Below are 25579 nucleotides of genomic sequence, written 5' to 3'. Positions count from 1 at the left end.
TCCATTGATTTGTTAGATGTAATACGCCATGATTTGTTGCTCTTAGGTTTAAATTTGATGATGAACGAGTGACAAAAGAAGATGTTAAGAGGGCACTAGAGGAGCAGTATGGTGGTGAGGAAGAGGTAATGTTTTTCTCCACATTGCTTTTATGTAATTTGTATATTAGTGTATTCTAATTTTTTATTGATTTTTTAGTTGATGCATTTTCTATTATTTACTACGTGCAACAGTTGCCACCGGCAAATCCTGGGTTCAACAACTCCCCATTTAAGTTTACCAAATATTCAAATGCATATATGCTTGTATATATACGTGAAAGTGACAAGGAGAAAATAATTTGTAATGTGGATGAGAAGGACATTGCAGAACACCTTAGGGTAAGGTGTTTGATACACTTATTTTTGACTTGAATGTTTTAATACTTATTTTTTTAACAAAGTCTTGCTTTGAACATCACATACCAGATAAGGTTGAAGAAAGAACAAGAAGAAAAGGAGCAAAAGAGAAAGGAAAAAGCAGAGGCGCACCTCTACACCATCATAAAGGTTACAGCTTCAGCTTTTGAAAATTCCTGCGTGTGTTTATACTACATACATACATACTGTCCTCTCTCACAGTTGCTGCTTTTTTCTGTTTATATGTATATACGTCACTCATGGAACGTTATTCATTAGTTCCATTATTGCCTGTAGGTTGCACGTAATGAGGACCTAATTGAACAGATTGGAAGGGATATATATTTTGATCTTGTAGATCATGACAAAGTTCATAGTTTTCGTATTCAAAAGCAGATTTCGTTTAACCTTTTCAAGGTACTTTGCGAATTGTTATTTTTTATTTTCTACAAAAAATGTAATTCTTTTTGAATAGATGGAGTTATGTCTGCTCTGTTTGGGTTATGATGTATTTTCGTTGAATTTTAACTGTATTTGGCATCATTTTTACATGTAAACAAACACACACACACGCACGCATATATAAGTAGTATGACTGTGCGACACATGGGTCAATACAACATCATTTGTAAGTTAGAGTGAGATTTCACTAACACCATTGAAATTGAACAATAAATAGATAGTGAATTAGAAGAATCAAATTTACCTAAGTTATATGACAGGAAGCATATCATGTTACACTGAAAGGTCATCAAAACAAAAATTTATGGTAGATTAAAACAATATTAAAAATAATGAATTTTTTTAATCTCTTGAAACTTTTGATAAGAGATATATAATTGGAGTAGTGTATTAAATTTCTTGGAACTTTGATAATAGATTTTCACATGAAGTGAATTATCTTAAAACATTTAATGTACTTGTAGCAAGCCACATTGTAGCATGACATAAGACTCAACTTTCATTACATACAACATCCTTTCAGTCCCTGTAAATGACATTTGGTGAAGTAAATTCCATTATAAATATTGATGCTTTGATAAATAAATCTGCTTATAGTAGTTTTCAACCCCTGTAGGCTAAGAGTTCGTTTGGGAACAACTTATTTAGCTGAAATTGAAAACTGTTTGCTGAAAGTACTATAGATAAAGCTAAAAGGTAGCTGAAATAGTACAGTGAGACTCATGAATACTACCAAAAAGTGTAATGGGACCCATAAATAGTAGTAAAAATAAACTTAATAGTAAAAAAAGCTGGCTTTTTAAGCCAATGCCAAACGCAACCTAAGTATGGGGTGGTGGATGACTTGATTCTAAATTGTTCTAAAAAAATTCATGCAATAGCTCATTTTTAGATAAAGTTGAAACTCTGTTTTACATGTTATAATTTTTGGAGTAGATTTATTCCCTTACTCCAATAGTAGATTTTTATAAGCTAATTCTGGTTAGATTTGGGGATCAGTGTAGTTTCCTTCCCCTTTTGTAAGCAGGAGGTCTTGAGTTTGACTCTTAATTTGGCATTGGACTTTACTGATAATAATACTGATTATTGATAAGTAACATTTTTTCTTTCTTAGATCTTATAGTTGCTTATCATTATTCTGGATTTCTAATTGAGGTCAATCTAGAGCAACTTTTTATTTTTATTTTTATTTTTATTTTTTATGTTGTTTTGAATGAGATCCATACTAGATATATGTTTTTCTCTCATAAAAAGAATATTCAAGATTAAGTGCAACAAGATATTCTATAGATATTGTGATTAACTACCGCTTGTCTCAAAAGCTTAAAATGTTAGTAAATGGGGAATTTAATCATTTATCCATACTATTCTAACATTATTCCTCGCATATGGGCCCAACCTTTCCCTTAATAAGTGAGGTCCAACACATGAGATTTTTAACCTTTTAAAATGGGAGGCAGTGTGCAGATGAAGTTTGAACACATGGCCTTCTACTCTCTACCATGCTAAGCTACCACTTGTCCCAAAAGCTTAAGTTGCTAGAAAATGGTGAATTTAATCATTTAATCATATTATTCTAACTGTTACTGTTAAACTACCTTTATTTTTTTCAAATTTTATTATTAGATTATAGTATTCTTAATTTTTTTTCTTATGCTATGTTAAGCTACCACTTGTCTCAAAAGCTGAAGTTGCTAGAAAATGGTGAATTTAATTATATTATTCTAACTGTTATTGTTAAACTACCTTTATTTTTTTCAAATTTTATTATTAGATTATAGTTCGTTCTTAATTTTTTATATTTTTCTCAGGAAGAAGTTGCCAAGGAGTTGGGTATACCAGTGCAATTTCAACGGTTTTGGCTTTGGGCAAAGCGCCAAAACCATACATACAGGCCAAATCGACCACTGACACCTCAGGAGGAAGCACAATCAGTAAGCACTTGTTGACTTTTACCTTCATGTGTCATGGATTACACTTGAGTAATGTTTTTTGAGTTGTGATTGTTTATAAATTTGTCGCTTGACCTCTTTTTCATCTGCTTAAAGACTTAGGATATAGCTCAGATACATAAAAGAGTATGAATCTAGGAAATATTGTGGGGCGTGATGTGGGCATATTGGGGATTAAATCTCTTTAATAATGATTGAGGACACCGGAGATGTCTAAGGAATGGAGGAAAACTGCTACAAGACCAATGAATTAGAACAAAAGAGATATTTGAAGTTGTACCAATTGTCATGGGGTAAGATTTATCACACTGGGAAGGTTTGGGTAACAATGAATGTGTATAGTTTAAGGATCGCCACTGTTGTTTATCCTAATCATGGATGTACTTAGTAAGATGGTTAAGAAGGCAATATTGGAAGGAAGGTTGTTGGGGTTTATGGTTGAGGGTAGAAGTGGCAGTGTGTTGAATATGTCACATTTTCAGTTCATAGATGATACTATTATCTTCTGTGGAGGTGACATGGAGTGTGCAAGGGTCTTCAGGTGTATGCTGCTATGTTTTGAGTCAATTATGGGGTTGCAGTTGATCTTGAGGAAAAGTGAGATAGTTCTAGTGGGGGTTGTTCAAAGAGTGGAGGAATTAGCCATGGATTTGTGTTGCAAGGTGAGCTCGTTGCCCATGAACTATTTGGGTTTACCATTGGGTTCTTCCTTTAAGGCTTGAACTGTGTGGAATGACATTGTAGAGAGGATGAGAAAAAAGATTAGCTGGGTAGAAGAACCTATATCTTTTTAGGGGTAGCAGAATCACTCTTCTGAAGAGTGAGAGGATGGGAAAAAAGATTAGCTGGGTAGAAGAAACTATATCTTTTTAAGGGTAGTAGAATCACTCTTTTGAAGAATATGTTACCTAACTTACCCATTTATTTCTCTCTTTATAATGTCAATTTTTGTTACCTCATTTTTTATTTTTATTTTTTATTTTTTATTTTTTTTTTTGTGGATAAGTGAATAAGCTTTTTATGAACTAAACTACTTTGTGGTCAAGAAAGTAGACATGAAGAAGTGTAAAGAACAATAAAAGATTATGTACAAAAAGATAATGATACTAAGAACTTAGGAATTGAATTGCTATTAGTAAAACCCTACATCCAGGACCAATCAAAAAATGATATTGAAAATCTCAATTGTATCCATGAAGATTCCACACCCTCAAATGTATGATGATTACATTACCACCACAAAGTCCAAATCAAACATAATGGGACCATGTTCCAAATATATCCAAAGACTGTTTGCCTACCCAATTTTGCCAATCAAACAAAAGGTCAGTGACTGTTCTGGGTAGCACCCTATAAAATCCAAAGGAATGAAACACAAAACTGCACTACACAAATGCAACACTACAATATAACAAAATATGCTCCACTGTCTCCCTGCTATAGTGACACATACAACACCACCCTCCTAATGTGTATCCTGACTTAATGAGATTATCACAAGTGACCCATGCTACAGCCTATTTTCCAAATAAAGAAATAGACCCTCCTTAGAGCCTTAATGCACCAATTACTCTTCCAAGGAAAAATCATAATACAAGGGGCCCTTATGGCAGTATAAAATGAGTTTACATCTTTTTCCTTTCAGTCTCCATCTCAATTGATCTCTACCCTTCCAATGAGCATAGTTATCAAAACCGAATTGGAGATGAACTTGAGTCACTCAATTGAAAGACCAGTTCATTGGTTCACTATTTCAACTAGTGGTTCATTGGTTGAATTGTAAGTTTATTAATTAACTAATTAATATATCTATAATTATAAAATGTAGCTAAAATAAGGTAAAAATAGACCATTCATTTAAATTAAAACTAAAAGAAAAAGATATCTTAACACTACAATTTGGAATAATCTGTATCACAATTCCCATCCATTAATAATTTTAATTGTATAAAAAAATATATTCCAGAATAAAATAAAATCATAATTTATAAAATATAAAATAATTTTAAAAAAGTTTATGAAGCAAGAAAAAGTACTTGTTAGAAGAGATTAATGGACAATGGAGAGACAAAAGTCTTGACAAAATTTTCTTCATCGTCCTGTTTGGTCTATGGTGTGGACTCTATTTGGTCTTCTATGGTTTATACCGCGAAGTGTTACTGATTTACTTTTGAGTTGGCAAGGTTCCTTCGGTGGACATCAGAGCATTGATTATGGAGGGCTGTACCACATTGTGTCTTATGGTGTATTTGGCGAGAACGGAACTCAAGATGTTTTGAGGGGAAGGAATGGTCTATTTTGGAACTTTAGTCTCTCCTTTTCCACACCTTGCTGGAGTGGATTTCTTCCTTTAATCTTTTTCCTTGTTCTAACTTTTTAGAAATGCTTGATCATTGTAATTTAAGTGTTTGATGTACTGTTATCCATTTACACCCCTGGTGTACCCGGATTTTTGGTTAATACAATTCCGTTATTCATAAAAAAAAAAAAAAGGTCTTGACAAATTGACTATGCATGTCGGTCAGTGGGTGGGCAGTACAAATTGACTATTTTACCAGGGTAGAAGCTAGTTACTATAGTATTAGCCATTAGGCACTCTCAAAAAGTCAAAAAAAGCATCCGACACTTCTGAAAAGTTTAAAAATTTGTTAGCAGCTTTTAGATTGGTTGGCTATTTTGCGAAACCAATCATTCTCTTCCTTTCTTGATTTTCTTGATTCTTGTAATTTTTGTTGACCCCTGTACACTCCCAGTGTACTAGGATGTCCCTTTTTGATATCAATAAAACTTTGGACTTATCAAAAAAATTTGTTAACAGCTTTTGTTTTCCTTACCTTTAGTTATCCTATATGGCAATCCTTACCCATCAAAAAAAATCCTATATGGCAAGCCTTTTATCCGTGGGTCAAACCAGTTGCATTTTATTTTGCAGTTACATGGGTTAAAGTGGGATAATTGTGTAAACTGTATGAATGTGTAACCATTTCGAGATATATCAGGGATCACAAAATTTCTGGTTAAACTGATGGTACAGTTCGGTTTAATAACACTGCCAATGAGAGAGATTAGAGTAAAGAAGATTGAATAAGGACACTACCACCTATATCTCTCAATCATTAAAATCTCTCACAAAACTCACATCCCAACTCCTCAGTTCCCTGTCACTGTAACAAGGAATTAACTGAAGCATCTCACTATAATGAACAAATGTACAAGTCAGGAAAGGCCATCCTCAATAGTTGGTCACCACACCAACTATCATGCCAGAATTGGACTCGGCTACCCTCCCCCACCTTTAAGTGGATATAGTGTAGGATCCTTTTTGACCCCATGCTAATACCTTTCCATAAGCCCAACCATGAGTTCCCTGAACATTTTTCATGCACCAATCTCCCTGATCTCCATATTCGTAGCTACTATACTTATCCATAACTGCATTTCCTCCATTCTAAAGCGCCATAGCCATTACCCGGAAGAATTGGTTGAAGGTTGCTAACCTCCTAACTCCCAATATGCCATTAGCAGTAGAAGTGCACACTATATCCCTCCCCACCAATGCTTAAACTCATCACCCATACCACCCCAAAGAAAATCTTTACAATTTCTCAATTCTGTTTACCACACTAACAAGAATGGTGAACAATAAGAGATAATAAGTGGGCAGACTCGAGAATGTACTCTTCAATAACATTAACCATGCCCTGTTTGACTAACACAATTTCTTCCTACCTAATAATCTGTGTTCCATCTTCTCTAATGCTTAAACTCATCACCCATACCAACCCAAATAAAGCCTTTAAAATTTCTCAATTCTGTTTACAACACTAACAAGAATGGTGAACAATGAGAGATAATAAGTAGGTAGACTCCAGAATGTTCTCTTCAATAACATTAACCTTGCCCTTTTTGACAAACACAATTTCTTCCAACCTAATAATCTGCATTCCATCTTCTCTATAATAGGATTTCAAACCGACTTTGGCTTGAAGGACGCCCCCAAAGGCATACCAAGGTAAGTTGTTGGTAAACACCCAATCTTACATCAGAGGGTATCTGCAAGTTCTGGCCTATTCTGAACCTCACCGAATACCACTAGGAACCATCTCACTCTTACTTTGGTTTACTTTGAGGCCTGTCACAGCTTCAAAATAGGTCAACACCATTCGAATATAAAGAATTTGCTCATAATTTGCATCAGAAAATAATATTTTATCATCAGCAAATAATAAATGCAAGATGCACAAACCAACAACAACATTGGAGCCCACCTTGGAACCCCGAACATAGCCTCTCTCCTTAGTTCTTCCTAACATGATATTGATGACCTCCACCAAAATGAATAACAAAAGGGGATAATGGGTCACCTTGTCTTAGACACCTCAAACTACTGACAAAGCTAGAGCCCTAGATAAAATTGTGTTAATTAAAAAACAGATCAGACTATAACATGAAATTGGACTGAGAGTTTAATATAATTAGACAAGATGAGGATAGTAAAATTTGATTTTCAGTACGTATTAAAGAATGTTCACCCTAGTTATTTCTTTGTTCAATCATTCATAAAGATGGTCTAATCAGAAATGAAAATAATTTCTGTTATTTATCTTGTGAAAATTGTAATATTTGAATGGCTGATATTTTGTTTGGGTCTTGTCTTGTTTTTCAAACAAAATCAGAGGAATCTTTCATCATGATTTAAAATTTCATTTATCTAGATTAAATCCTTTTCTTCATTTTTTTTGGGGATGTTATCCATAGGATTAGGGTAGGATGGATGAAGTTTATGAGTGCAATTGAGATACCATGTGACCTTAGAATACTTATTAGGTTGACAATAAAGTTTTGTAATGTTAATGTTATAGGACTGGCTATGCTTTACGATATTGATGTTCTGATATCAAGATGTCATTTTCATAATTATAATTAAAATGAGAATTCCTTGGTGTGTGAGGCCAAATTCCAGAAATGATAGTCATGATTGAAGATATTCATTGAAAGTTGGGAGTAGTAGTACCTCCTGAGGAAAAGTTTAGGTTGAGTCTACTACAATGGTTTGGACATGTGCAACAAAAACTGGTGAATGCATTATGGTTTTTTATTTTATCTATTATTATTTTAAAACAATTTTAAGTAAAATTTTATTGAAGAAAGGAAAGGGGCTGACGCAGGCTGTGAACTGTCCCATTTCAAAAAATACATATCCAAAAGAGAGACTAAAAAAAGGAAAAAAATCAACAAAAAGGATACCCGCCTGGGCACTCATCCAATTCTTATGCTCTTTGATTAGAAATGTAGGATTTTCAATTCCGTTAAAGGCCCTCTTGTTTCTTTCATACCACAAATCCTACATGATGCAAAGAGCCAGGGCTTGCCACACCTTAGCTACTTTGTGGCAATGATAATGTCCTTGACATCATTCTAGAAGATCAATCATGGATCTAAGAATCACCCCATAAAAAACAAACAATGCAAAACAAATGACCATATATCTGGTGAATGCATTAGTGTGAAAGACCGATTTTGATTCAAATGATATTATAGGTTAGAGGGAGGTTTAAATTAATATGAGTGAAAGTTGCAAATTTGATGGGCATATAGATGATGAGGAGCGTGTTCCCAGATAGTTGAGAAAGACTTAAATGAAGTGGGATTTTAGGTTGTACATCTATGAGGGTGGATTAATATTAATGCATTTGGTTTCTATGGCTTATTTTTTTGGATTTTGTAGTCCCTTTAGCTATCAGCTGATGTGTCTTGGCCTGCTTTTATTTTTTGCCCTTTTTTGTTGCTTTGTTTCCTTTGCATATATGTTTACGGTATATTGTTTTTGAGTTTTAATGAAATCACATTACTTATCAATATATAGCATTGAATTTGGTTCATCTGATTTTGTTATTTGATGGCATGATGAGCTTGGGCTGGATTACTATGCATTTGCTTTAAAGTTTGAATAGTTTTTTGACAGACTGAATGAATCTAGCAGATCTATGATTTGTAGGACTTCTGTCTTTGAAAATTGGCACATCACACAGACATAATTCTAGCACGCATTTTGAAATGTATTATGGAATTTCCTTCATTTTCCAAATTTATGTACAGCATTATATATGTATTTCGCGTTTTGTCAAGAAACTTTATATACAGCTCTTATCTCTGACCTAAAAATCATGATCTAAATAGTTCTCCAATATATGCTTCAGCTGCATGCAAACAGACACTAAAGAACAAATGAGCATATATTTAAAGTGTGTGATATAACTGCTAATTGTGTAGCTATTCATGTTCATTTGATATAACTATGCTTAAGTGTTTTGCCGAGAATTTGTTATTGAGATAATTATAGACGTGGAAGTTGTATTTACTTCATAAGAGCACATGGTTGCCTTAGTCTGTTGATGGTAGGAAAATATGTGTTTTATGACACTTTTGTGCATTGTAGGTTGGACAGTTGAGAGAAGTTTCCAATAAGGCAAATAATGCAGAGCTTAAGTTGTTTCTAGAAGTAGAACTTGGGCAGGTAATGTTGTCTTTCATATCTGAGGAGGTGATTTCCCTCTGGTTGTTTGAGTAGATCTTTTGATAAATATTATTGGAATTGGTTTATCATTGAGTGGCATGGATTCTCCCTTTTGTGCTGTTACTGATCTGCATAATCACTCAGGATTTGCAGCCTGTTCCTCCTCCTGAAAGGACGAAAGAAGATATTCTGCTATTCTTTAAGCTATATGACCCATCGAAAGAGGAGCTCCGGTAGTTTCTCTTTCCTTCTTTCCTCCTTGTTAGAGTTGCAGAAAGCACTCATGCTTTTCTTCTATAATGTCAGATATGTTGGGAGGCTTTTTGTTAAGGGTAGTGGTAAGCCAGTGGAAATATTGCCAAAACTAAATGAAATGGCTGGATTCAGTGCTGATGAAGAAATTGAACTTTATGAGGTAAGTTTAAACTTTTCTTTCTTTCTTATCAAATTTCAGCAGTTACCTTACTCATCCTATTTGATATTCAGGAAATAAAGTTTGAACCTACTATCATGTGTGAACGCATTGACAAGAAGGTGACTTTCCGTGCGAGTCAGGTATGTTATAGTCTTATAGACGACTAATTGCAAATGCTTGGCTTTGGGAATTGTTTTCAGATGTAGTTCGCGAATTTTCTGTTTGTTTGTTCCTTACCTTTTCTCTATAGTTGTCTTCTCTATCAAATTGCTTATCTACTTTCTTTATGGCCTTATTTTCATTTGCATTTTTCAGCTCGAAGACGGGGACATCGTTTGCTTTCAGAAATCCCCTCAAGTTGGAAGCAGTGATCAATGTCGCTATCCAGATGTTCCTTCATTCTTGGATTATGTTCACAATCGTCAGGTACAGAGTGAACCTTTACAATTCGGAGATCAGGATTTTCATGTTTTTATGCTACATGTTGAGCTTTTGCACTATTGTTGTGGGTATGTGGTCTTCACGGTGCACCAACCTTGCATCCTGCATTTGCTGATGTTGCCAAGTTTGAGCACTTGTTTTTTAACAAGTACATTATCAATTCGTAAATTAAAACAGTCAGTTAAAATTCTACTATAGACAAGCCCAAACAATATATAACGACTATGGTAGTGTTTTGAAATCTTCTAGGGGGCTAATATTTGTTCTATGTCAGTAGAACTGGCATACGGTCATATCTGGTTAATCCTTTGACTCATGCTTAACCAGCTTATGTATTGGATTGGGTTCTAGTTTACACCATTTTGTTGGGTCATAATGATGTTTTCCCAGTCTGTTTATTTTTGCCAGATTCAGGTGGGTTGGCTGGTCTTCTTTATAAGATCGCTGGTTAGGATGCATTGGGTTGGATGTACTCATGTTTTGGTTGAAAAATTTCTACCCATACCAGACCTGTTTGATAATTGGGTCAGGTTCAGATTGACACAATTTTTTTTGGGCCAGAAAATCCCTACCCAGCCATTTATATTCATTAGTTGGGGTGCATGTGGCCAGGTTTAGCCCAATGGCCTTAAGATGAAATGGCACTGATGCCAGACAACATCAAATGGGGGGATAAAGGGGAAAATTGAACAAAATAAAATGATAAACCCTAAGAATCTCCACTTAGGGGCTTGCCTAGAATCAACATCAAGCAAAGAAAAATTGGGAATCAGCACCTAAGTTGCTAGGAATCAGAACCCAACAATTGAATTCTTCCAATTCAAAATTTCAATTCATCAAAGTCTCCTTCATAGAGTACATAGTTTTATATAGAAATACTAAGCCTTATTTCTAACAGGCATAGGAAACCCTAATTGTCTTATTACAAAAATAAGCCTAACTTTAAATAAAAGCACTCATAAACCTACTGAAGTACTAGGTCCTAAAATAAAATATCAATAAAAATACTATTGCCTTGCAGAAATAAGATAAAACTAAATTTATGATTAATTTGTTTTTGTGTCTCCTGCATCAGAGTGAAAAGGAAAAAGCGGCAAGTGACATTTTTGTGGGATAAGTCTTCAATTTGTGAAGGTTATCTTTGTGCAGTTATGGTTATTTTAAATTTTAGTAAGGATGGTGAGATGTGGGTTAGTGGGAAATTTGAATGTGTTTGTTTTTGAGTGGGAAGGGATGGGCAGAATTTATGGTAGTTTTTCCTTACAAATTCCAAATTTAGGATTTTGAAAATTCGTATGTTTTACTTAGTTGACCCTATTATTTAAACTTTTCTAAGACTTTGTTGGGTAGTTTTTTATTTTATTTTTTTTAACAGCTGAAAAGTGTACATTAAAGCGAGGAATCCTCGTAAAGAATAGTATAGATTTATAGAAAATATCACATTTAAAAATATAAATTTTAATTTCTTAAAATATTCTTATACTTGCTAGTTTGGATAATTTTACCATTGTGGATAATTTTTTTAAATCATAAAAATATCCTTGAACATTAATAAACATCTGTGGAAAATAAATATTTTTGTTCTGAAATTAAATCTACGTTGTTAGTTTTTAAGAAAGAAAAAAAACTTAAAAGGTGGATTTAAGTATTAAATTAGCAATCATCACATATATAAGATGTGAGAATTGGCGTTCCTACCTAAAAGATGAGAGTTAGAATTCTTGCTTTTGATGGGAGTTGAAATGTTAATGGGATTTATAATTCTAGAAGATTTTGTCAAACTAGCCGTGAACTTGCGCGTTGCGTATGATAATTATTTTTATGGTGGTTTTATTAAATTTGTTTATACAATTTAAACTAATTTAATAAAGAGTAATGTATTTTGTAATTATATTTTTATTTATTATAAGAATAATCATAAATGTAATATAGGAACAATTATAAATTATAAATTTAATAATTTTTGTCGTACTAAAATGAAAAAAATACAATTTTTCTCAGGAATACAAAAGGCAAGTTAACAAAAATATTTATTTTTTAATAAAAGCTATTTATAACATTTTGTATATCATTAAAAAGAATATAAAATTTGGAAATTATTCTTTTAGTTTTAAACAAACTTTCTCAAACTTATTTTTTCTATCTACAATCCAAAACACTGAAAAAAGTAACTAAAAAAATTAATAAAACTTAACTATGATTAATTGGACCAATTAATCATAGTTAAATTGTTATTTATAATTTACTAATGTTATTTTCTTTGCAGAAATTGTAATTTCGTCCACCCAAAACATATTATCAGATAAACAATTATTAGCAAAATCTAAGAATTAAATTTCCATATATGCATGGTTATAAAATAATAATAATAATAATTAAAGTAAAATTGTGAAAGATAAAATTTGTCTCTCATCCAATAATTTTTGTTTAGCCAACCTTTGCTTTTCTCTAAATAAATGACATTATAAAGTACTTCTAATACAATTATTAAGAGTACTTTGTCCACCACAAAGGATTAAAAAATAAACAAAAATTATTAAAGTCTCATAGTTTAACATCTAAATTGAGCACTATAAAAATAATGCTATCAAACTATAATAACTACCAAATTATATGCTATATTTAATCATTTATAATGCAATAGGATAACATTTAACAATCAAAGAGAGAAAAGAAAAAAAAACAACAATTAAAAAAAAACAAAACAAAATCGCATTAACCTAAAGTAGATTAAAAAATATAAAAAATTATCAACCTAAAGCGAAAATGCAAGAAAAATAAAAAATAAAAATCCATCCAAAAATTGTGTGAGAGAGAGAGAGAACTTTTTTTTTTTGGTAAGAGAAAACTATGCATAGAATGTAAGAGATGGTGACAAATTTATAGTAAGAGGGTGTGAATAAGAAGAGACAAAAATAGAGGAAGATGAATGAAAAGATGAAGAATGATATTAATGTAGAGGGTAGTGGGGAAATGAGAAGGTGAGGGAAGGAGAAAGGTTGGAGAAGTAGTGGGGAGATGAAATTGTAAGGGAGGGAGAAAAGTTAGAGAAGTGTAAATATGAAATAAAATATATTAAAAATAATTATAAGAAAATAGAAAGAAAAAAGATAATGATGTGGACACTGATGTGGCTCAATGTGACCACAACAACATTAAACGCTACGCTTCAGCTTTTAGTAATATATAGATATAGATGAACAACAAAAATTTCATGAATGATCAATAGTTAACAATTCCATTCGAAATTCCTAGTAAAGAACTAATGGCTTCCACTAATCCATTCGCAAGAGCACACACTGTTGTTGACAATGTTGTTTTCCAGAGCAAAACCCACGGTTCACTCCTTTCCCTCCCTTTGCCTGCTCTCAAACAGACTTTTAAGGTTCATATACATGTTTTGGTTTCTCAATAGTGTATGTTTTGCTGGCACATGTCTTAGTTTGAATTCTTATGGTGGTATAGGATATCATCGATCTAGTGATCTTGATGTATGCTAAAGGTGTTCCTAAAGTATGGATAAAAGTTGCTTCCTGTAAGGGGGGTTCCCTCTATAATTTTCTTTAGTGTCTTCCATTTAATGGTGGATGCTTCTTTTGATTATGAGGGAGGGTATAGCTCTTTTTTTTACTATCCTTAACAGACTTGTCAAGTTTGATATGCTAATTCTTGGAAACTCATTATAATAAATAGCTATGGTATGCATTTGGTGATGTGAGGCAGTGCTTTCTCAAAAATAGATGTTCCCAACATCAGGTAAATGGAAAGACTAGTTTATGGATGCCTAAGGAAGGTTCACTTTTTTTTTTTTTTTTTACATTTATATTATGCCATCTTTTGCCAAAATTTAATTAAGCGCCAAGTTCATATTTTCTGATGGTCTATGCACTGCAAGAATATTATGATATTCTGCTTTAATATTAAAAACGAACTAATAATCTGTGTTCTGAAGCTAATGTTTTTAGTAGGAAAGATAAAAGTGCTGGCATCTTAGAGATGAATTATTATAATATAACTATTCTATGAGATTTATTTTCTTTTTCATTTCTTTCTTTATTTATTTTTTCTATTTATTGGATATAAATTAACTTTAACTTTATAAATAATTATCAATAGGTTGTTCGCTTTCGATCATTGGAGAAACCAAAGGAGGATGAATTCTGTCTTGAGTTGTAAGTTTGTCTTATACATGGAACTTTCTCTGCAGCTATTTTGTAGTTTGTATTGGGTGAATCAGTTAATTAGCTTGTGTTCCTCTTTATCTGTAATTTTCTAGGTCAAAACTTCATGATTATGATGACGTTGTGGAAAGAGTAGCCCAGCATCTTGGCTTGGATGATCCATCCAAAATTAGGCTCACATCTCATAACTGTTATTCCCAGCAACCTAAACCCCAGCCTATCAAGTACCGAGGAGTGGAACATTTGTCTGACATGCTAGTCCACTATAATCAGGTAATTTATCATATGGGTTTTACCTTGTTTTGGACTTGTGACCCTCATTTTTTCCAATGTGACCCAGTGGCTGATAAAAGCATGTATCCTCTTTTCTTCCTAGACTTCTGATATTCTCTATTATGAAGTATTGGATATACCCCTGCCAGAATTGCAAGGCCTAAAAACTTTGAAAGTTGCTTTTCATCATTCTACAAAGGATGAAGTAAGTGAAGATAACAATTGATCTCTTAGTTATGTTTTGGTTGTATCAACCTGAGTTCTGTGCCACTTAACGCGTTACTGTTGTGTTGCCAGGTAGTGATTCATACTATTAGATTACCAAAACAGAGCACTGTGGGAGATGTTATTAATGACCTAAAGACGAAGGTAAACTTGTGATTTTTTGCATTCCAAAACTGGACGTGTGATTCAAATTTTAATCAGTCATACTTTCTTATCCCCATTGTTGCTATTTACCAAATACATATGCATCAGAAAAAAGAATTAAAAAAAAAAAAACCGTTTGTTGCGACTATATTTGGAACAGGTAGAGTTGTCTCATCCCAATGCAGAACTCAGATTGCTTGAAGTTTTCTATCACAAGATCTATAAGGTAAAGGATATTGTTCGAATTTATATTCTTTGTGAATGGAAATGTCTAATTGTGAAGATGAATTACTTCTCCATTATATCTAGAAGCACGTGATGATAAAATTATAACGTACCTTTTGAATCTCTTCGTTTCCTATATGGAAGCATTTTACAAGTTATTGTTTATTTTACTCATTATTTCAACTAACTAAATGAATGCGTTTTAAAATTTCTTGTCTGTAAATTACTATATGAATTAAACAATTGTTGATTAAGTACTCAACTCATGCAACTACAAGTTTTTTTGTTTGAGTATTTAAATAATTATTTCTAAAATTTGTAGCTATCTAGCTTGGCCATCATCAAAATGGTTATATTTGGTTAATTGTTTTCCATTGCTTAATTTGGTGTCTTTGGAAGGAGAAAAATAGTAGGTGTTTTGAAGATAATGAGAGATCCATACCAGGCCTCAAGTTATTTTTCTTTAGAACTTTATTGGGTTGGTTGGTTGCTTTGCAAAATCAATCATTCCCTTCTTTTATTGATTTCCTTGATTCTTGTAAATTTTTTACTTGAATTGTTGACCCCTTGTACACTCCCTGTGTACTAGGGTGTTCCTTTTTTGATATCAATAAAACTTATTTCTTATCAAAAGAAAAATTTGTAGCTATCTAGCAGTTGTAGAAGATATTGTCAATCCCCAACTTTCTTTTGTTACTTGGATTCCATGAGAGTCTAAATAGTAAATACTGGTGATAAATGTTGAAATGGTGTTAAAAATTTACTCAAGAGTTGATCTCAATTATTTTCTTAATACTTGTCCAAATAATTGGTGTTTCATCCAAATTATTGGTATTTTCTTATATTTTCCTCTGTAACTTTCTATGGAATTCATCAGCTTTGAATTTTAGTTCTTCCTTCTTTTTGCACCCTGAAGCACATTGAAGCACATTTGATTCTATCCCTATGATTTTGTTCTCTCTCTCCCCTCGACCTGTTGTCCTCTTCTTTCAAGTTCTTCATTTTCTCTTTATTCTAAACACATTGCAGTGGCAAGATTCTTCCATATGGCAATGCTCTTGTTAACTTCTCAATACTTACATCCTGAATTGGAATGATAATGCCTATGAAGCACGGGTGCGGGTGCGGGTGCGGGTACGGGTACGGGTGCGGGTACGGGTGCGGGACTCGGCAATTTTTGAAAAAGATGGGTGCGGGTGCGGCGGGACTCGGCAATTAAAAAATTATTAAAAATATTTTTATTTATATTTTCTATATATTTTTACTATTAAAATATTTTTAAAAAACATATTACTAATTTATTATGCCTTGATTTACAAAACAAAGAAAGAAAAAAAGCAAGAAACACAAAACACAACACAAAACCAAAAAGAAAACACAAAAGAAGCAACAAATATTCAAAATAAAATTAAGGAAGGATAGATTTAGGGTTTTTGGGTCTCATTTAGAGCCGATTTCGGGTGTTGAAGCATGAATTTCGGCCTGTTTCGGGCATGTTTCGGCCGTTTCGGTCGCCGGCCGATACGGCCCGATACGGCCGAAACAGACCGATTCTGGCCGAATCTACTCGAATCGGCGCCGCGTCGGCGCGATTCAAGCCGCGTCGGCGCGAGTCGGCTGGAAAAAAAACGAAAACACGTGGCCGACGCGGCCCGACGCGGCACCGAGGCGCGAGCAGCGGCGTCCCTCGCGCGTCGCCGCGTCGCGCCGCGTCGGACGCGGGTGCGGCACCTCCGGCGCCGCGTCCGTGCTTCCTAGGATAATGCAGGATAGAAATCAGTACTATATTAGGATTCTTGAATAGGTTTTGATGTTGAGGGGTTTAGGTAGGATTAGGTGAATAAAAGACTGGTTCTTGAATTAATCTTGAGGGAATTTGATGGTTGTTTGGTGATGAAACAACAAATGAACAAGATACAAAGAAAGATAAATTGTTGGCAATCACACTGTCAAAGCTTAAATAGGCTACTTGAATTTTATTAAATTCTATCTATGTTAATTTTATTGACTACATAGAAGCCTTTACATAGGCTATTGCCCAACTTTTTTCTAGAAAGGATAGGAATCCTAAGTAACCTTTTCTTAGAAAGACTAGGACTCCTAATAACAAAGAAAAGTAATTAAGATTGTCCTTACGCAGCCTATTCCAAAAAAAAAAAAAAAAGAATTTACCAGACTTATTTTAGTATATCTTAATTAAAACTGAATTAGCAACTTTCTAACCCTAATAACTATTAAGACTTAGTAATAACTAAATTAGCCTATGAAAGGTTTTAGGAAGACTCCATATTGAATTGAATTTTTTTTTTTCTCAACTCTTTTCTGCTGCATTACTACAAAAGACATTCCCAACATTGAGCCTAGGTAGGATAAAGTGAGAGAGCATATGTGATGGTATAGACCATATTTTGCATTACAGTTTATGACATCAAGCATGAACCAAAAATAGTATGGGCTTCAAAACCTTTTATTCTTCTGTTTCGTCTATAACATAGAAATAAACCTGCTTTGTTAAACATAAGGGTTTTACAATATTACATGTATAAAATTTTCTGTAATTCTGTGCCTGTTGATTTGCAGATCTTCCCGCTCAGTGAAAAGATTGAGAATATTAATGATCAATACTGGACATTACGTGCTGAGGAGGTAAGTTTACTTTTCCGCTAGGCAGGTGCTTGAATAAAGTTATAAATTCTTTACTGGATGTTGTTTCAGTTTGGTCAGGAGAAATGAGATGTTGAGGTACTGGTCAATACAGGTGTACCATTTGAGTTATAGCTATAATAATGTGTATATTTTTTGTTGTATGTTTGTGAAATTAAAAATATTTTTGTGTATATATAATAAGTTGTGATAAGGAGTCTTCTATAGTGGAGGTGTGCATATCCCTAATTGGGATCCTTCATTGGGATGTTCAGTTCTCTAATCTGTCCACATTGGGAGTTGGAGACTTTGACCGCTTTTATGGATCTGATCTATTCCACCTCCATGAAAGGCTATGAATCAAGGGTGCGTTTCGGGATTCGGGTGTGGGTGTGGGTGCGGGACTCGGCAATTTTTGAAAAAGTAGGGTGCGGGTGCGGCGATGAAAAAATTATTAAAAATATTTTTATTTATATTTTTAATATATTGCTAAACATACATTTTTCACATTATATAAACATATACCAAATTTAAGAGCAATAGTAAATAATAACTAGAATACAGAGAATGAGAGATAGCCTAGTTGAAGAGTGAAGGCAGAGAGTGGGAGAGAGGCGCAAGAAAAATGAAGAGGGAGAGGGCTGGGTCTTGGTTTTTTTCCAAACGGTGCGTTTGCACCTTTTTTTTTTTTTTTTTTTTTTTTTTTTTTTTTTTTTTTTTTTTTTTTTTTTTTTTTTTTTTTTTTTTTTCGGCCGAGTTAAATGGTGCGTTACGCACCTGTTGTTGTTGTTGTTGTTTTTTTTTTTTTTTTTTTTGAATTTCAGCCATATCGGCCGATTTCACCGGTATTGGTGTTGCGCCCGATACGGACCGATTCGGGCCGAATCGGCGCGTATCGCGCCGAAAAAATTATTTTTTTAATGTTCGACGCGGCACGGACGCGCAGGCAGCGGCGTCGCCTGCGCGTCCCCGTGTCGCGCCGCGTCGAACGTGGGTGTGGCGGCCCAAACGCCGCACCCGTGCTTCCCAGATGAAAGGTGAGGGTCCTGATAAACTTTGTTGGAGAGTCGGGGTTTTGAGGTTTGTGGGTGCTACTTTTCCCTCTACTTGAATATTGGCACATCATTTGCCTAGAAGATGGTGTGGTGATCGAAGGTTTTCCCTAGAGTAGCCTTCTTTTTGTGGACTGCCTTAGGAAGATTTTGTCTTTTGACAATGTATGGAAGATAGGTAGTATTGTTATAGAGTGGTTCTGCATTGTAAATGATGGGGACTCAGTGGACCATCTTCTTCTTCACTGTCCTGTAGCATATGAGCTATGGACATAGGCATGGAGTTTTTTGGTCTTTCTTGGGTTATGCCTTTGAGGATCCTTGAATTATTAGCAGCTTGGCAAGGTTCCTTTGTAGACACAAATATAAATTTTTGGAGGTCCGTGCTGCGTGGCATTATGTTTTGTCTTTAGTGGGAATAGAATACGTGATACTTTGACTGATGGGAACAGTCTATTATTGAGATTAAATCTCTCTTTTTTCATACTCTATGGGAGTGGAGTGTCACTTTTAATCCTTGTCATTGTCCTAATTTGTTAGACTTGCTTGAGCATTGTAATTTGAAAAATTGATTGTACTGCGCGTCGAGCACACCCTAATGTACTCGGGTGTTTCCTTTTTTTTCAATTAAATTTCGTTACTTACTCCAAAAAAAAAATAGTGCTTATATTTTTATTTTTGTCTTGTTTAAAGCGCTGAGCGCACTTAAGCGCAAAGGCCTCCTGGAGCCTAAGTGCAAAGCGCAGGCGTGCGCCTAATCGATGTGAAGCGCACATTTAAAAAAAAAAAAAATAGTAATGATCAATACAACAATCAAGTGATCAATTAATCATATAAATTACAGTAAAACATTTTATATAATTTATATAACATTTATATGATTCTATTGTGCTTTACAAAATAAATGCAACCATGATATTTGATGGCCGTGATTACAAAACATGGTTGAATCCAAATAGAAGTATAAAACCAAGAAGGAAAAGACTAAAAAGTACTAGAATGTTAAGTAATGTTATCTTTGTGAGTGTCTGATTTAGTGTTTGTTTGTGTGGTTATGGTTAAAAGTTCAAAAATATCTAAAGAGATAGGATTAGGTGTATGGTAGCACACCACACTCTTAGTTTTTGTATATTAAATCAATGGCTTATATCAAACATATTTAGATCTAATGGCTAAAAATAAAATCAGAATTTAAAAAAAAAAATTACAAAAAGCTCAAAAAAGCACGCTTTGCGCTTAATAAAAAAGCTCTAAAAAGTGAGCTTTTGTGAGGGCGCTTTGCTTTAGAGGGAAAAAGCCCCAAGGGCTTTGCGCTTTGCGCTTAAGCGTGCTTTTAACAACACTGTTGTGGACGAGTATTATGCCTTGATTTGAGTTTTGTGAAACATGATATGGAGATATGACCCTGGCCTGATGTTTGCTCCAGAATTGCCTGTACAAGAGGTGGTTAGATGGCCATAAAATTAGAAGATACCTTATCACTTGCTAATTCTCCTTATTTAACGCATGTAGGATAGTTGAACTTCTTAATACTCTTTTGATGCATGCTTGACACCTTGGAGTATATATTAAGAGGCATTATAGAGTTATAGTATAAGTGCAATGAAGCAAGAGAGAGAGAGATTAATTTTGTAAGTGGATTCCTCCTCCCCACCTCTTAGCACTTGTCTTTGAGATGGCTTTTATCAACTGATTTGCCATAGGCTGACCAAATAAACTTGAATTGTATAGCGAAACTAGTGCCTTAAATTTGGTGCTTTTAAGTATGCTGAATGTCTACTTTCTTTGTCCACATAAGATTCTAATCTTGATTGTTTGCTGCCACAGGTTCCCGAAGAGGAAAAAAACCTTGGTCCTCATGATCGCTTAATTCATGTTTATCATTTTATGAAGGATACAGCTCAGAACCAGGTGGTAAGTACTTTTGGATCACCATGGGATGGTGTTATTTTTGAATCGCATGTGCTATGAATTTGTTTATCACTTGGTTAATTTAGATTTTTTTATTCTTGCACCAATTAGGGGAATATAATTTTTGATGAGTAAAAATTAATTTTATTAATATGAAGAATTAGAAAAGATTCATAGGATATGCCTTATCCCACTTCTGGAAGATTACAATCTCAAATTTAAGCTATATTCTTAGAACTTGAGGGGATACTTTCTGAAACAGCCAGCTAGTCATACAAACATCTCAACATGGACCATGTGATGGCATGGTTTGGGCATTCAATACCATCAAATGTTCTGCTATTTTGCTCATGCCAAACTGTCCACAAGATGCACAATGGAACAGCATTCCAAATTTTAGAACTATAAATTTTTATCGTTGAAATCTCCCTTCCAAATTTTAGAACCATAATTTAGAAGGTGCTTAACTGATACCCCATTGTTCTTGCACATGCAACACCAATATATTGTCCATTGTTGTTGTTCATACAAAGAAACCAACCTTTAGAGCTACCTTTACATCCCATATATTCCTCCCAGTAAAGCTAACCCCTGTTTAGCCGCTAAAGGCTTCATTAATGGACTTATGGCTTCCCTTCTTTTCATGGTCTCCAAGATATTTGATGCTTGCCTTGTTTAGAAGGGAAGTTAAAGTGTCAAGGAAATTATTCATTTAAACCAGCACTTCATGAACGGACTTCAAACTTTACTGCTTCAATTGTCTCTAAGATGCAACTGAAGCGTTATTATCTACTGCAATTGAAACAACTTAGGAATTCCCTAGGCTTAGGGGCCTTCCATGTCCCTCCCCCCCAACCACCAAAAGAAAAAAACAAACACCAAATGTTTCACCATATCTTGCACGTATAATATGCCTCCATAGATGACCCCTCCCTGGTAGGGCATGACTCAATGTGCTCAACTTTCAAATTTCCAGCCCCCCTTCAAAAGAGAATATACAGTCCCCATATGTACTAAGTTAAACTTTCTAATATCTCCCATAACACCACCACCCCCCCCCCCCCCCCCCACACACACACACACACACACACACACACCACCGAAGAAATAAAAATATGTTTGGAGCCTCATCAAGCTTATTAGCAATATGAATGGACTTTTAAGCAAATGAGGTATATCTTAATTGACATTTTCTTCTTCTTTAATAATGGGATAAGAGGGTGATGTCATGGGTTCAAGACTCACTGTGTGTAGAATACATGTATGATGCAAATGTTAAATAACAAAGACTATTTACTTTAATTTATTAAAAAAAAACATAGTATTATTAAAAAATTATCAAAAAAGTCAATGAGCTCCTACTAAGACATTTCCTCTCCTACTTAGACATTTCCTCTCAAGTTATTCTTTTTTAGAACCTTATTGGATTGGTTTTCAGTTCTGAGAAACCAACCCTTTTTTTCAATTTTGGATTTACTTGATATATGTAATTTTTTTATTTGATATGTACGCCCTTGTATACTCTTGTGTTTATTACTTATAAAAAAAAAAAAAAAAACGTGGAGGGTTAGGTGACTGAGGTCATGGGTTCTAGACCCATTTTATGCATGTCTAACTTACCAATAAAAAATTATTTAAAGTTAATATTAGTTTGAATCTCTTTGAGAGTCATTAAAGTGTGAAAATTACATGCTCAAAAATAAATAGGTAAAAGTTGGAAAAAAAATTAATGTGATTTTTTTTTACTAATGTTGAGTGGGTATAGTTTGCTCATAGAATGCTAATGATATTTAACAAGAGTTAATAAACTTTATCACTGAACTATAAAGTTTACTCAACAATCACTATTTGGCTAAGCGAAGTCAGTATAATTTTTGTTAAATTTTTTTTAAACTAATTAACAAAAGCTAATAATCAGGAACTTACAATATCCACACCTGAATACAATTCAATAGATAATAATGGCAAAAATTGTTCCATTATATAACTCATAGCAAAAGTTAAGCAACAAGGTGTTATAAAACTAAATGATAAAAGATCTGTTGGCAAGCAGAACATATATGTATATTTTATTATGTACATGAATAAAAAAAAAAAAAAAATTAACAACAGTAATGCATAGATCTTGAATTTTGCTAAATGAACTATTGAAATCTTATTCGAACTTAATGAGGATAACTTTGGTGTAAAGTATAATATTTATATCAGGGGTGTAACGTAGGTAGTGTTTTAAATTTCTTAGAATTTTGATAAAATAGTTTCAAATATAGTAACACTTGGAAACGGCATCATTTGGATTATCTGGAAGAAAATACTAAACAAAACTCTTATCCAATAATATTACGAAACATGGCACATAAATGAATTGGCCTTTTTTTTTGATTTTTTATGTATATAAAAAGTCTAATTCAATGTTGTGACACTGGCGGAATCCCAGGCCTTCTCGCCTAGATGTCAATTTCCAATATATGTAATTGGATGTATTTATTTACTTTATTGTTTTTTGGATCTTACAGCAGGTTCAAAATTTTGGAGAACCATTTTTCTTGGTTATCCGTGAGGGTGAGACATTAGCTGAAGTTAAGGAGCGCATACAGAAAAAGTTGCAAGTACCTGATGAGGAGTTTTCTAAGGTATTTTTCTCTTCTTGAAGTCTTCTCAGTAACTGTCTTACCCAGGGACAAACTTATTTTGTGTCCATCTTGTTTCCTAGCATGTTACTTAATGTTGCTTCACATGGCTGTTTAACAGAACACCATGTTCTTATTTTGCTGTTGAATGTAATCTCACTTTGTTCCCCTTATGAACATTCTTGTTCCGCTCAGTGGAAGTTCGCATTTTTGTCATTGGGTCGTCCAGATTATCTCCAGGACTCTGACATTGTGTCCAGTCGGTTTCAGGTCTCTCTCTCTCTCTCTCTCTCTCTCTCTCACACACACACACACACACATGCACGCACGCACGCACAGGGCAGGTATGCACATGTTCTCCATCCCACTCAACATGCCCACAGTGGTGTCATTTACATGTGGTTTTAATTGTCTGTCCTCATTTCTTTTTATCACTTTTCAATTTTCAGAGAAGGGATGTTTATGGTGCTTGGGAGCAGTATCTTGGGTTGGAACACACAGACAATGCTCCTAAAAGGTCATATGCAGCTAATCAGGTATGCGAATGCCTTGGAATATGTTTAAACAGGTATTATGTTGAGCTTGGAAAGTGTGTCAAATGAAAGGAAGAGAAAAATTATATATAGTGTTGGATACTTTTGTGTTGAACAATTATAACCCTTCCTAAATTGACCTTGACACTGTATTCCCCCCCGGCCCCCCTTCTCTCTCTCTCTCTCTCTCTCTCTCATTAGGAATAATTTTTTAAAGTAAATTTTTTTTCTCTGATAGAAAAATGGGACCAAATTGAAGTAATAAACCTTTGTGAATGAATAATTGCATAAATTAAGATGACAAGTGCTTACATCTGGCACGTAAACTCACACCTCACTGAAACCATAGTGTTAGTAGTGGGTAGTTATAATATGAACAATACACCAATTGGTACCAGCTCCCTCTCTATTAGGTAAGGTATGGAAGTTTATAATCCTTTTGGATCATGAACAATGTTTAAGGGAGAATTAATAATCTAATTGTATGTATTAACTATGCAATTTTGTATATGCTTGAGAAAGTTTTGGACTTCTGGTCCCCTCCCTGCCCAATTTACCCTCCACACTTCTGAAAGTTTAAGTAAATTTTTTAGTAGTAATTGGAGCCTTCATGGTGACTTCATCTGGATTTTGCAGAATCGTCACACATTTGAGAAGCCAGTGAAAATCTACAATTAGAAAAAAAAGAAAAGGATGATTCTCCTCCAGTTCATTTAATGAGCCAACCTCTGATGGAAGTGCAGCTTTGTGTAAAGAGTGATTGAAGCACTATAGAAGCTTGAAGAGTGATTGAAGCGCAATAGGAGCTTGGCATCAGTTTTCACAAGAGTAATTATTGATCTGATATGTATATTTTTCAGAGATGGGAAGAGAGAGAAGAAGAAAGATGGCAGGGGGGGGGGGGGGGGTTAGGAGGTTTTACCTTGAATCTGTTTTCTGTGGTTGAGACTGCTCTCCCTCTTGCAGCTTCCCAATCTAGGGTGATGTAGGTATCATTTCATCTTTAATTCCATTGTAATCTAGTACATAAGATTTTGGAGTGGGGAGGGGATGTATAGAGGTTATAGGTGTGTTAATGTTAATTCCTTATTTCTGTCTGATTATCCTGTTATGTTGTCTTGCCTAGATGCATAAGAAGATCAGGGATGTGTATAATATTTAGTCTGATTTTGAGCATTTGTGTAAACGGAAGCTACTTAAACATCACTCATTTGCAACCCCGTCTAATTCAACTAGAAGAATCTTATTTGATGTTTTTACTTTTTACCAATTCTTTGTTAGTGGCTCATTGTTATTGTGTCCTTGCTGTCTATGCTCTATATACTGGTGCATCCTTAAGCTCGCATGATTCGAGCTGCATTATAGTTCTTTTAAAAAAAAAAAAAAAAAACTTATAAACTGGTTGGAGAGAGAGAAAGAGAGCAGTGCACTAGGTTTATAACCAATACCAATTCTCCCTTGTGTGTGTTTGTTTCTCAAAAAGATTAAAACTAAAAAATGTTGTGGTATAGTGTGACAAAGTTTGAGTCTCTAGACTCTAGGTGTATAACTGGTACAAAATATTTTATTTGTTCTGT

General features: G+C 34.1%; 1 protein-coding gene across 5 annotated transcripts in view; it reads left to right on the top strand.

Annotated features, from left to right (window-relative positions):
* The window catches only part of LOC142615675 (ubiquitin C-terminal hydrolase 12-like), a 53722-nt gene extending 28450 nt beyond the window's left edge, over nt 1–25272 (top strand). For 2 of the 5 annotated variants that reach the window (XM_075788427.1, XM_075788428.1), the window contains exons 12-32: nt 47–125; nt 234–380; nt 468–548; nt 696–815; nt 2672–2794; nt 9252–9329; nt 9474–9562; nt 9636–9744; nt 9816–9884; nt 10060–10170; nt 14302–14357; nt 14462–14639; nt 14743–14844; nt 14937–15008; nt 15169–15234; nt 17814–17879; nt 20756–20842; nt 23356–23472; nt 23665–23739; nt 23919–24005; nt 24639–25272. In XM_075788427.1, the coding sequence (XP_075644542.1) occupies nt 47–125; nt 234–380; nt 468–548; nt 696–815; nt 2672–2794; nt 9252–9329; nt 9474–9562; nt 9636–9744; nt 9816–9884; nt 10060–10170; nt 14302–14357; nt 14462–14639; nt 14743–14844; nt 14937–15008; nt 15169–15234; nt 17814–17879; nt 20756–20842; nt 23356–23472; nt 23665–23739; nt 23919–24005; nt 24639–24680 (1954 nt within the window). In that variant the 3' untranslated portion in view covers nt 24681–25272. The remainder of the gene's footprint in view (nt 1–46; nt 126–233; nt 381–467; nt 549–695; nt 816–2671; nt 2795–9251; nt 9330–9473; nt 9563–9635; nt 9745–9815; nt 9885–10059; nt 10171–14301; nt 14358–14461; nt 14640–14742; nt 14845–14936; nt 15009–15168; nt 15235–17813; nt 17880–20755; nt 20843–23355; nt 23473–23664; nt 23740–23918; nt 24006–24638) is intronic. The other 3 variants (XM_075788432.1, XM_075788430.1, XM_075788429.1) reach the window with 3 other exon arrangements.
* The last annotated feature ends 307 nt before the right edge of the window (nt 25273–25579 follow it).

The sequence above is a fragment of the Castanea sativa genome, chromosome 11 (assembly GCF_040712315.1).
Source record: "Castanea sativa cultivar Marrone di Chiusa Pesio chromosome 11, ASM4071231v1".
Classification (NCBI taxonomy): Eukaryota; Viridiplantae; Streptophyta; class Magnoliopsida; order Fagales; family Fagaceae; genus Castanea; species Castanea sativa.
The sequence above is the reverse complement of the archived record's forward strand: the minus strand, read 5'-3'. Positions and strand labels throughout refer to the sequence as shown.